The sequence below is a fragment of the Quercus suber genome, unplaced genomic scaffold (assembly GCF_002906115.3).
Source record: "Quercus suber isolate HL8 unplaced genomic scaffold, Cork oak 2.0 scaffold_18, whole genome shotgun sequence".
Lineage (NCBI taxonomy): Eukaryota > Viridiplantae > Streptophyta > Magnoliopsida > Fagales > Fagaceae > Quercus > Quercus suber.
The window spans coordinates 2,024,182-2,038,285 of record NW_027069483.1 but is presented as its reverse complement, the minus strand read 5'-3'; the positions used below and the strand labels follow the sequence as shown (position 1 = coordinate 2,038,285).

General features: G+C 35.0%; 1 protein-coding gene across 1 annotated transcript; it reads left to right on the top strand.

Annotated features, from left to right (window-relative positions):
- The first annotated feature begins 10,481 nt into the window (after positions 1 to 10,481).
- LOC112020885 (protein terminal ear1) lies at positions 10,482 to 13,687 on the top strand. Its single transcript, XM_024053452.2, has 5 exons — positions 10,482 to 11,457; positions 11,538 to 12,270; positions 12,422 to 12,541; positions 12,671 to 12,812; positions 12,930 to 13,687. The coding sequence occupies exons 1-5, from the start codon at positions 10,707 to 10,709 to the stop codon at positions 13,350 to 13,352; spliced, it is 2,169 nt and encodes a 722-aa protein (XP_023909220.2). The 5' UTR covers positions 10,482 to 10,706; the 3' UTR covers positions 13,353 to 13,687.
- Positions 13,688 to 14,104: the final 417 nt, after the last annotated feature.

Genomic DNA, 14,104 nt, shown 5'->3' with positions numbered 1-14,104 from the left:
TGTGTTCTTTTTTTTATTCTTAGTTTCTAACTACTATCTTGTCGTGGATTGTTTTTCTCACTTGGGTCTTTTCCCTTTTTCTGGGTTCCTCTCTTTGGGTATTTACTACTCTCTTATCATGGGTTTCCTTCCCTAGGTGCTTTTCCCCCTCCCCCTAAGTGTTTTTCTTCTTCCCCTGTTTTTCACTCTTTCTCCTGATTCTACCTCGGTCTCCCCGTTTTTCTGCCGTGGTTACCTTCCTTTTATAGCAAATTGATTCAATGAGATTTCTCCCGTTTACCCCTAAGGCTTTAACAATTGTTTTTTGGTTTGTTGTGGGCATCCTTTCAAGATTACCCACTCACCCATTGGTTACCCCTGCCATTGCTCAGTACATGTTTGCTGCATGACAAAATTCTCTTTTGTTTGTTCTTGCCGTATACCTCTACCTCTAGGTTCAAAAACCAGGAATGGTCTACCTCACTACCTAGCTCTATGGCATGCATCAGATGGTCCCAGCCATTTATAACTTCTATTTGGTAAAATATCATCCCAGTAGGATATATTCCTAAAAGAAGTCATGGTAGGAAACCAAACATAGACCCCATTTTCCCTCCCGCCACCAAACCCCGCCCTCTAAATCCCTTTGACTGTGGGCCCACCTCCCTTGTATTGGCTGGGTACAGGTTGGTAGGGCTTCGGCCTTTCTGTTTTTGTTTTCTTTCGTTCCCACGCCGTTCCTGCCGTAGCAGATTAGTTCTGTTTCGTCATGTTGCATGTCTCTGTCTTATTTCTTCACACGTTTTCTGCTGTGTTTGTCATTTCCTTTAGCTTGGCTTTTCTTTCCTTCATGCATTTCGTGTTGTTGACACTTCCTGCTGCTCCTTGTTTCATTTCATCGTTCTTTTTCATATCAGTTTCCAGGCCTGTCTTTTTTATACAAAAGGATTTAGGTCTTTGTGAACCAAATAATGTTGACTGGATCAAAAGGGTATTGGGCCCAATTTATCTTTATCTGCCGAAGCCATTCTGCCAGAGAACTGTATTCTGCGGTAGATCTGTATTCTGCTGAAGAAGTGTATTCTGCGGCAGATCTATATTCTGCGACAGTAAAGCCTTCTGCCGAAGAATAGGGACTTGTGTCTTCATCTGCCGAAGCCATTCTGTCAGATAACTATATTCTACGGTAAAGCTATATTCTGTGGTAGATTTGTATTCTGCAGCAGATTTGTGTTTAGCTGTAGATTTGCTTTCACTTGCACTTCTTTCTTTGCTCTTTGGTCTTCTTGGTGGGTCTTTGGGCCTTGTTTCTTATTGGACTTTCTTTCTTATGGGCCTTTGGGTATAGATTTGCAAAAATGGGCATCAACATTTGTTTATAAACTAGCTAAGTTCAAGTCTTAATTTTAGGCTTGTTTAATCAATGAGTGAAACCTAAACAAAATTTTTCATGAATAGGCTCCTGAACAATGGAGCTTAATAAAAGACAAGTTGAGTCTAGGCTCATTTTTGGACTTGGTAAGAAGCTAGAAATGGGCTTGACAAATAAACTCATTTCTTACTAAACCTTTAATTAATTAGGAGTTGGAACCACTCGTACAAACCAAATGGGCTCAATAATAAGTTTGATACGGGCTTAATAGTGTATTTTTATTGGATTTCGAGTTCAAGAACTTGATATTGAGCTTGACCTTGGCTTGGCTAATGAATCAAGTTGAACCAAGTTGAGCTCAAGTTTGTGGACCTTTTTGAAGAGTTCACGCTTGAACATTGTTTGTAGGCTTCGTTCGAACATTGTTTATAAAATGTAAAAGTTAATAAGGTCTAAATTTTAAAAGTGGTAACTATAAGGTGCAATAATCCTAACTATTATTGCATTGGATCTCAATAGTCCTAACATTTCCTTTGTTTAAATGTTTATTGATTTTAAAAAAGAAAAAAAAAATATTGGTGTCTCGATGAACCTTGAAATTCAACCCATGTGGCAAAGAAAATATGTGATAATCGTCCAATGTGACCCAAAAACGTAATAGCATATGAAGAAGAATAAATGGGTTTGTACTTGTTTGAGCCCAATATTCCATACCCAATAATTACTTATTATTTTATTGTCCAATATAGAATTTCTGCTTGACGAAAAACCCAAAAAAGAGTCCTCAACACCTAGTTTACTTAAAATTTTGGGTAAAAAAAAAAAAAACCAATTCTCTTGGCTGATAAGCCTGATATGATTATGAATGCTAGAATACTCGTAACATTTTGAAGTTGAACTGCTTGCATTTCATTTTCCTGATGAGTTAATAGGGGAATATATATATATATATATTTTTGATTTGATTTTAATAGGGGAATACATGATTGCTCAATGCCACACTGTTACGAATTTACAAAAAGGCTAGTCTGGAATTAAGTAGTCACCAACATATGCCATATGGAATGTCTCCGTGTGCTTGGAACCCAATATAGTAACCTCCTTAATATAGGGTTGGTGGAGAGCAGGGAAACAATCCCTTTCACTTACTTTTTGAGGTCACAAAACAAAAGCGAATCCATTTACATACAGAGAGAGAGAGAGAGAGAGAGAGAGGTGGCCCATGAATCATGTGAAGAAAATGGGGAACACAACAGCAGAACCTATCATGCATTTATGCTACTAGGTATAAAATATAAAGTTTGTGAAATGTGACAACTATAAAATTATCAAATTGATTTTGATAGTAGTGGAATATGATGTTTTACCCATCAATCAAGCCCACATTACAGTAATAATATTGGCTTTATATCCTTATCAAAAAAAAAAAAAAATTGGCTTTATATCTAACTCGCTTAAGTGCAAAGAATTTCAATTCATGGGCATTCACATGTTTTAGCAGGCAAAACAGAACCGGTTTATTCAACAAATAAATAAATTATAAACTACAGGATTTCCTATCCTACTTAAACCAATTTAGAGTTTACTTTTTTATATTCTAGACTTCTAGTACTTAGATTAAAGACTTAAACCACTCTATTCCACTCTATACCAATTAAGACATAATTTCTACAATATGGTCAAGGGTATTATTTCAAGAAAATTGTATTTAATAGGATGTAGAGATTGAAAATAATAATAAAAAAATTGCAAGAAACATTAATTTGGATTAGATGAAATTTACTAGGTCATTGCTAAGTCTTTTTCTTTTTGAGTAAATGGCAATACTAAAACGTAGAAGAGGAGTTAGTGGAAAGTAGAGAGACCAAAATCAAAAAGGGCATACTCAATTGTCAATACGGAAGTATCAAAAGGTTTGAATGTGGTACCCAAGGAAAACACTTTGATAAAAATATTGACAATGGAAGACGTGGAAGAGGGACAATAGCATGCAAAGTATCGAAGACATAAACTAAATATATACTTTGATTAAGGGGGTTCAGTCATTGGAAGTCTCGTGTTGGACCTTAGACTGGAAACTCCGGCGCACGTGTATTGGTCTTGACTCATAACCCTTTCTACAGTCTTTTTTTTTTTTTTTTTGACGGGTGATCAACTAATTATATGTATTATTATTTAGATAGCTTTATTGCTAATCATGACGTTCACTTTTATTTTTCTCCCTTCATAAGCCTAAACTCACCCCTTAATTCAACCAAAAAAAAAAAAAAATCATTTTGATTCTTACCTTTTAAGTTCAATGTCAATTCAGTCTACATATAACACTCCGTTTGTTTTGAAGAAAAATATTTTTTTATGTAAAACATTTTACGTTGTTGGTGTTGGAGGTTTGATGATTGTATTGTTGGAATCAATAGTCGAAATGGTGGCTTTGGCGACCACTGTTGGACCGGTGTCTTTGGTGACCGAATTGCTAAAATTGATTGTTGGAACAACAGCTTCAGTTATTAGACCTCTAGCACTGGTTGTTAGAATGGTGTCTCCGATGATTTGATTGTCGACACAAGTTAGTAGAATGATAACTCTAGTGATCAAACCCCTGATACCCAGGGGCGAAGCCATGCATGTACATGGATGGGGGGCCATGGCCCTCCCAAAATTTTGAAAAATTTCTTAATATATATATATATATATATTTATTTATTTATTTTAATGTTTTCAAAATTTAGCTTACAAAAAGAGTTGGACTCTCCAAATATTTGAATTAGTCTAATGATGCTCTTAAAAATAAAATTTAAATTGGTCTAATAGTTTTAGAGACAACTTTATTTTTTACAATTTTATTTTTTATTGTAAAATGTGCTCTTATATTTATTAAATATTTGATAAAGTTTTGCATTAAACATGTTTGGATTTATCCTTTTCAACCCATCATGTGGCGATTAATAAGTCATTGACTCATTAAAAAAAATATTGTCACTAAAACTACACATAAAATGTCTCTTTAGTTGCCACATCATGTGTTAGAGCAAGATAACTTCAAATATGTTTGGAGCATAACTTATTCGTCTATGTTTTGTACCATTGATGATTTTGAAAATTTTATTAGTTCAATTGAAATATTTTTTACTTAGAAATGCAACTTTTTAAGAATTTTACTATGAAAATAGTAAAAATGAATTTTATTTTATGAAAGTTCACATCCAACATAATTTTGATTGAAAATACTAAACTCTTCTTTTTGTTGGGGGTGTATATATATAACTTATCAAATAAAAAAGCGTGTGTATATAATTAAAAAAGCGTGTGTGTGTGTGCGCGCGCACACGCGAGGGGGGGGGGGAGAGTTGTATTGATAAATATATTAATGCCGCAGCTTAGCCCTCCACAAAAAAAATTCATGGTTCCTCCCTTCTCAGTACCAGTTGCTGGAGCAATAGTTCAGGCCAACAAACCAGTGACCTAGCCACCAAATGGGGTGAGGGGAGGCCACTGTGTGTTTTTGTAAATTTTTTACCAAAATTTTAAAGGTAAAAAGTTTTACAATTTTTTGTAAAATATTTCACGGTCAACAGAAAATATTTTATAAGTTTGACTAAGTTTTACATGCAAACAAACATCTGAAAATGAGAAAAAAATTTCCAAAAAAATATTTTATTTCAAAACAAATGAAGGGTTAGTTCATGTTATTTTAAACTTGATTTTTGTTAGTAAGTTAACTAAAAAATTAACATGAACCAAATTGACTACTACCAAAATGTAAATATCAAATTGTCAATAACCCAAAATGTAGAGAATAAAATAATCTTCTCACATAAAAAAGGGAAAAAAAAAAAAATCCTAAACTCACTCCAAAATTTCCAATAGGACATTCACTTGTAAGTACAATTTGTTGCTCTCTCTATCTAAGACTATATTTCCTACTCTGTATATTTGTCAATTTTCATCTCTTTAGAGTTCTTAGAGCATTCATATCTAACTCACCAATTTAATATTTTAGCAAAAATTTATCTTAACTCAATCAATACAAGCATGTATCAGCCTCACTTAATTAACTAAAGTTTTTTAAAGAAGATAGTCTCATCTCTACATGTAGTGACTAGTGCACCTCTATTCTCGCTACATTAAATTCAATGTTGATAAAGTATTGAGGTTAATGTATGTGTATGAAAATATTATACAAACTAACTAGCAAAAGTAGAGTTTTTTGGATTAGTTTAGCTAAATATTTGAAGAGACTAATGTGAATTCTCTTATACCCAATTCTAGTGAAGTTTTTCAAAATCATATTAATTTATTATGAAATGAATAAATTGAATAATGTTAGGTCATTAATAATTTAATAATATATATCAAAGGGAAAAGAAAATTTATGAACTTGATAAATTAGCCAAAAATGGAGAAGAAAAAAAAGGAGAAATCTTTCATCTCAAGGAAAAGATCTCCAAATACCCCCTCACCCCTTTTCCCTGGCTTAATTAGTGTTGCTATGAATGTCAAGAGAAGTGTTTGAATAGGAAATATCCATGTAGAGCATAGGAAAGATCTCTAAACACTTCCATTTTCTCTTCCACAAACTGTGACTGACCATAAAGTATAAACAGATAAAAAAGACTGTTGATTGTAGTTGACTGCAAACTTTACGAAGACTGGACGCAAAATCATCTAATTAAGCACCATATGAGTTTAAAAATCATGCCAGTTTTTCCTTTACTTAAAAAAAAAAAAAAAAAAAATCATAAATCCTCTTTTCTTTTTCCTTTTTTTTTTTGGGTAAATCAGCTCGTCGGTTTTTGCTTTTTCGTAATTTTACCCATTGCTTACAATAAAGGTTTTGTTAATTGTTTTTTTGAGGAGATGTTTGTTGAAATTAACTACAGGAGTACATAAAACCCCACTGTTGTTTTCCAGTAAAACATGGAAATCTATTAAATTTGAGTAAAACAGTTAATTCATGGTACTATTATTTTATGTATTTAAATAAACTTCCAAGATAACAAACAATAGAGGGTGTTTGGTAGAGGTATTTAAATAACAGTCTTAATTGTTTAAACAACACAACATGTATTTTCACAATATTTTTTCATTCAAACGTATTTTCACAACACCTAAATAACGTTACTAAAACAACATTACCAAACGTGCCCTAAATTGCTTATATGATAATTTCCATCCATACGATATTCACATAAAACATTACTGAGGTTAATTTTGGGAGTTTAAGTGTTATATAATTAATATAATTTACACATAAAATAATACAATATAACATGGGATTTAGTGTTATAGACTTAAAACTTCAAGAATTTTGTGTTTTATAGGAAAATTGCATAAATATTTTATTTATTTTTCTCATTTAACAAAAATGGTTGTATAGGAAGAAAGAGAGAATAGACGATTTAACCTTTAAAAAAATTATTTTGAATCTTATAGTTTAGGTAGGTTTCAAATTAAACCATATAGATTAATAAGTTACAAACTAAATATTTAACTTTTAAGTCATTTTCAATTCAAAAACTATCTTCTCTTTCTCTATGTAAGTAATAGCAAGGGTGGATATTTGAATTAAAATGGATTCAAAGAGTCCACTTATAGACATAACAAAAATTTAAGAATTTTTTTAATAGAGAATTTTAATTTATGGCGTCCGCTCCTGATAATGCTCTTTATCATTAGACCAAGATACCAATTGGTTTTTAGTGTAAGCAGAAATTGAACTCTAAATTTTTTATTCAATCATCAGAGATTTAACAGTAATTCACAAATTTAAGAATATTTCACAACACTTGCCAAAATCCAAATTGCTAGCCACCTAACACATGGCCTATTGAAAAAAAAATTAATTTGCAGATTGTGGTAAATTCATGTGTTAGGTGGTAAAAAGAAAAATTAATTCCCTCCCCACTCCCTCCCCCCCCCAAAAAAAAAAAAACTTACGTAAACAAAGGAATTATACATACGCGCAATCAAAGGGAATAAAAATTTACCAAAAAAAGAACTCTAAAAAAATTTCAATTCACAAAACTCAGACTTTTCGTTACGTATATTGTCGCTTTGCTAAACTTGATAGTTGATAAACAACTTTCACAAATTAGTATGAGCAAGAAAAATCCATATCTGCCAAACAAAACAAGAAGATTTACAACGTTCAAAAATTGGGGTCCAGTTGAGAAGTCGAGAATGGAGAGGAAGAGAAATAGGAAGAGTCGGACAAAAAAACTAATTAATGAGATGAGGAGTGCACACATAAAAGCCATTGTGAGTAGTCAAAATACCAACATCAAAAAAAGGTACATCTTGCACCAGCCACCCAGGGCAATTGTTGCCATCCGGTTATAGCAAAAACCCTGGGTGCAACTGTACGTTCTCTTCTACAATTTGACTTATTTTAGGACCTTATATACACCTGATACCTTGGTTATTTGTTGTGCCATAACTTGTATTAGTGTCCATTTGCGATTAAATTACATCATTTAGTAATCATCACCACCGGTATTTAGTAAAAAGTAAATATTAAAAAAAATATAAAATTAAAAAAAAAGTAATTCAATCATGATTTTTCGTATATCTAAGCAGTGGTAAAATGTGTGAGTAAGTGTCTGTTTGTGATGCATTTATAAGCCATTTTTTGTTTTAGAATAAAGTCTAAGCATGTTATTAAGGGAGGTTGTTGGTACATCTAGTGATATATCTTCAATCCAGATTGATAAAGGAGGGAAGAGTTGCTTGCCTAGTAAGTAGGGGTGGCAAAATTTGACACGACCTGCGAACTTGATACGACTAATTCGTTTACAAACATGTCATGAGTTGGGGCTAAATGAGTTCGGATTATATTCGGGTCGACACCGTTGACCCATTTAATAAATGGGTTGTGTTCGTGTTCAATATGTGAACTCATCTATAACCCATTTGACCTGTATAAATTATAAAGGTATTAAATTTTTTTTTATTATTGCTTAATTTGTTGTTGTAATTATATATTTTTTACTATATTTATGGTTGTAATTATATTTTAATTTTAGATATATGAAAATTGACAATAAGCTATTCAGGTCAAGTATGACCTATTAGTTAAATGGGTTATTAAACAAGTTATTTGTATTAATCTTTACATGACTTTTAATTAAATGATATGAACATGTCATGTCAGGTCGACTTGACTAATAAACAAGTCAGATTAAAGTTAAAATTTTTGACACGTTTATTAAATAGATTGAATTAGAATCAATCCATATAACTGAGTATTTATGACTCGATACGACATGAATTCGACCCACGAATACAAATTGTCAACTCTTATAATAAGTGAGCGAACAACCTTTTTACAATGCCTACGGACGTGAAAAAACTTTAAAGCTGTGAAATGTGAGGCAAGGTACAAAATATCATTTATGAGATGACCAATTTGAGAGAGGTCTGACACCAATCTTCAAGGTCTGAACAAGGACTTCTCAATTTCCCTCCAAAATAATTCTATCAATCCCAATCTACAAAACAAGTTCAAGTGCTCTCCTTGCTGCCAAGTCTTCGACCTCAGTGACGAGAAATGTAAAGGTATCAGTTGTGACAGTGAAGCCATTACCAAACCTACTAAATTTCTTATAATAACCTCGAGTTCTGCACAATTATTCTTTTCAAAAATAGTTCAGTCAAAATTTATTTTGTACCATGAGATATCAGGAGTAGACCAAGATCCTCCTTGTTGAGCTGTTGATGAGGATCATGTCGTATGGGGTGCTGTACATTCAAGTTGTCTTTCCTCGCTTTTTCCAGTATTTGGCTGAGTGTATAAATTTTTGGCAAAAATGTAAAACTGATTTTTTAATTTTTACTTTTATTTTTATTTTTATTTTTATTTTTATTTTTTTATATTTCAGTTCTTTAACTTTTAGTTTTGTTAATTCAGTTTTTTAACTTTTAATTTTTGTCAATGTAGAGCTCCGTTACATTTTTGTTAGTGGTTGCCGTTAAACCCATTAAAACAATGCCGTTTTGCATTTTATTTTTTATTTTTTATTTGGAATTAAAAAAATAAAAATAAAAATTCATTCACCTTCCCAAACAAAGAAGACCCAAATTCCGAACCCATCACCGATTTAGAATCTTACAGCTATTGCTGCTACCACTCCTCCATACATTTCGTTCTCCTCCTTGCCTCAACAACAACAATAACGTCATCGAAATCTTCCAGCAATGCGGCCTCATCAAATCCCTAACCAGCCCTGACCTCCACGACATTGCCGCCACCGTTTCCTCCTCCTCCTCCTCCTCAGCTCTCAAAGTTTACTGCGGTTTCGACCCCACCGCTCAATCTCTCCACCTTGGCAACCTCCTCGGCCTCATCGTCCTCTCCTGGGTCCACCGCTTCGGCCACCAGCTCGTGGCCCTCATCGTTGGCAACCCCTCCAACAAGTCCCTCGAGCGTCCCGACCTCGACCTCAACTCTCTTTGACGCAACACCCTCGGCATTCAGTCCACCATCGCCAGAATCCTCTCCGAGAACTCCGTCATCCTCAACAGCTACGATTGGTTTTTTTTAGACTTTTCTTACTTTCTTTTAATTTTGAATTAAAAAATAAAAAATAAAATGCAAATAACGGCAGCCACTAACAGAAATGTAATGGAGCCATAAATTGACAAAAATTGATAATTAGAGGACTGAATTGATAAAACTAAAAATTAGAAGACTGAAATGAAAAAATATGAAAATTAGAAGGTCAGTTTTACATTTTTGCCGAAGTTTTTTTTACCTTACCTTATATTAGTCCAACTCTAAGTCAGCTTATTATTTATTTTTCCTGTTATTTGTTAGCCTCACATAGTCACATATTTATTTTATTTAATTTTTATTTATTATTTAAAATTTTTAGTAAAAATATAACTAAGCTGTTGCTGACCAATCTTATTCTAGACTTTTTTCTACAATTCACTCTCATCGCCACGTGTACGGCCCACATCGTTAACCACTTAACCCATCTAACTTGGACGAACCCCACACCCCTTCCTCTCCCCAATCAAACCGTACCAAAAAGATAATAACAAGTTTCAAGGACAACAAGGGGGCATTCCCGTCATTTTACCCAAACATTAATAATAAGAAGGCAAATGACATTTTTAGCAACCTGGGCTTGAAAAGAAAGTAGGGGAAAAAAAGGAAACAGCCAAACCATTTGCGCCTTTCTACTGGACTTTGATAGAGATAGAAACACTGAGAGAGAGAGAAAAAAAAAAAAAGTTTCATACTTGGGAAGTGAAAAATAGCTGGGAATTTAACCACTAATCACTACCAGACCGGGAAAACCCAGTTATTATATTTTAGTTTCTCATAGTTTTTTTTTTTTGTGGTTTTCCGACCATGGGAGAAACCGGTATTGGCCGGTTTCCGGGAAACCTAGACCCTAGGGCTCAAGAGTTTAGACCCGGAAACCCAAATCAATACCAGTACCAGCACCACCAAGCCCAACTCTGCCTCTTTCCACAACCACCACAACCGCTATACTACCCTTACACGACGCCGTTTTCAGCGACTGAACTACAAGTGGTGCCGTTTTGCGAAGCGGGTGTAGGATACGTCCATGCGCCGCAGCAGCAGCACCACCCCCCCGCGTACGTTAGCAGCCACGTGGTACAGGTGGCGCCAGTTCTGCCACCGTCGGCGGCGGCGACGCGGACGCTGGTGCTGAGTTCGGTCCCGAGTGAAGTGAGCGAGGGGTTGGTGAGGCGGGAACTGGAAGCGTTTGGAGAAGTGAGAGCGATAGAGATGGAGCGAATCCAAGAGGGAATCGTGACCGTTCATTTCTACGATCTGAGACATGCAGACAAGGCCTTGAGAGAGATTCGGGACCAGCACATGCAACACCAAGCCAGGCTCAGAAACCACTACTGTACTAGTGCCACTGCCGGTTCGTTTTCGGGCACCAATTCTGTGACCCACGTGGACAATTTCGGTGCCCGTGGACTCATCGCGGGTCGACCCGTCTGGGCCCACTTCGTCATTCCCTTCGCTCACGCCGTCCCCGACGGTCACAACCAGGGCACTATTGTCATTTTCAATTTGGACTCCCAAGTCTCCAAAACCAGTCTTAAAGAAATCTTCGACGCTTTTGGTATGATTAGTATCTTGCTCTTTTGTTTGTTTCTTTGTCTTGAGATCTAAAAGTTGTTACAATTTTTTTGTCTTTTATAGGTCCGGTAAAGGAATTGAGAGAAACGCCATCGAAGAAACACCAAAGGTTCGTGGAGTTCTACGATGTTAGAGATGCGGCCAAGGCGCTTAAAGAGATGAATGGGAAAGAAATAAGCGGAAAAGCTGTTGTTATCGAATTTAGTCGCCCCGGTGGTCATAGTAGGAAGTTTTTCAATACGTTCGCTTCGGCTAGCCCAGCATCAATCTCAGCCAACGTTCCAGTGATCAACTCCACCAACATTAATTATCACATAAAATCTCCAAAATACCCTTCACTGCCACCACGTCCGCCTCCGCCTCTGCCTCCTCCACCGCCTCCGCCTCGTAAATTCTCGGGGCGGTTCAGTCCCAATGTGCGCCCTCGTCCACAGCTCTCTCAAACGCCTTTTTCTTCCAAGAAATCGAATTTCACCAAGGGAAGCCCTAAGGGTAGTGCAAATTGTGAAGGTTCACTCGAGGCTAAAATGACGACAAGTTTGAATCTTGGGAATGGAATTGAAGAGAAGGAAATGAATGGGCCCACGAAGAGGAACGGTGCAAAGAAGAGCCAAAGCAGCAATACGGCTATAATAGTCACAACTGCGAAGCAGGGAAGGAGTAGTAGTAGTAGTAGGCCATGGAAAGGTAGACAAGCAAAGAAGTTCGATACTCGTTTTCTAATAAACGAAGATTCCAGTAATGGCAGAGATTCCAGGACCACTGTCATGATAAAAAACATACCCAATAAGTACAGGTTCGTCTTCCGCTTTTTTCTCTCTAAATTCTTCTTCCCCCACCTTTTTAATATACCAAAAATACTTTCTTTCTGTATTTTTTGATCAAATTTTTGGAGTAATTATTTTGGGGAACATGTATATAAATTCTATATTTTTAACTTCTTGTAGTCAGAAGCTGCTATTGAATATGTTGGACAACCACTGTATTCACTGCAACGAGCAGATTGGCGACGGCGATGACCAGCCTTTGTCATCCTATGATTTCGTATATCTTCCCATTGATTTCAAGTGATTTTCTGACTATTATGCCTTTAATGCGTATATTTTACCCTTTGATTTCCATATTAGTTTAATTTTTAATGAAGATTTTGTTTCTATAGTAGTATAATTTGTTTGAAATTTTTTTATGAAAAATAGCAACAAGTGCAATGTGGGATATGGGTTCGTGAACATGACTTCTCCACAAGCTACATGGAGGCTCTACAAGGCATTTCATCTTCAACACTGGGAAGTCTTCAACTCAAGGAAAATTTGTGAAGTAACTTATGCTAGAGTTCAGGTATTTTTTTTTCTTTTCTTGAACTTTGGTCTTATTTTATATCTAAAAAAAATTGTAGTACTTTGTCCTAATTAAACTTTATAATTGTACGTATGTGAAAAAACAAACAAACAAAAGGGGTTGGAAGCATTGAAAGAGCACTTCAAGAACTCGAAGTTCCCGTGCGAAATGGACCACTATTTGCCAGTGGTGTTTTCGCCACCTCGAGAGGGTAAGCAACTGACGGAGCCTTTCCCCATTGTTGGCCACAATAAGCATCCCATCTCCACTGGTCTCCATAGCTCAAAAGCTTCTGTTGATGATGATGATGATGATGGTGAGATGGACGGTCAAGATGGGCTAGAAGACGAAGACGAAGACGAAGAAGAAGTAGGTGGTGGTGGCAGTGATGACTTTGACGTTGACCAACACGATGTACTCTTGGATTACAGTAACAGCTGCAGCAGCAGTAACAGCTACCCAAACGGCGGCGTTAATGGTGATGAAGATGATGATGATATTGATGTTGACGAGGATCGAGGTAGAGAGGAAAGAAAATAAAATTTTCATAGAAATCGATATCATATCTCTCTCTCATAATATTAGCTGCAGGAAAAACTGGCTGCACCGAACCAATAGGTAATCGTTGAGCACCGAGCTCTCCTCTCCCCTATTATATATAGGCCACACCCATCTCTTTTGCCTAAGCCTTTGTGTCATTCTCAGCTAATCAGGTTCGCTGACATAACCAGACCTGACCACCATCACTTCCATTTACTCTCTCTCTTTCTTGATGGTGTTCTATTAATGTTTCTCTTGGTACTTTTTGCAAAATAGGCAATGTTTTAGTGTATATTTTCTTCTTCTTTTTTGGTAACAAAGTTTAGTGTTTATAATTCGTTATTAAAAAAAAAAAAAGAAAAAAAGAAAAAAAAATTCGTAGCAAGTGTAAGATTATATATTTTTCAAGATTGTTTATCATGATCTTGTTTTAAGTTTTCTTCAATGTTTTGATTAAAAAATGCACATACATTGAAAACGTTGAAGATTATTTTATTTAGGTTAAAATGTAAAATTATCTTTTCAAAATTCATTTCAGTTCTTTAATTTTTTTTTTTCATTTCAATTACTTAGGGCCTGTTCAGATTATTGTCTTTCTATCAATTTTTGGTTAAAAAAATCTGTAAAATATTTTTTAATTATTGATTGAATTTTGTTAATATTAAAAATTTGAAAAAAAATTAAAAGATTAACCAAGTTGATGGAAGGTCCTTAAATATAAACTTAAAAGTGAGAAGATGCGAATGAATTTT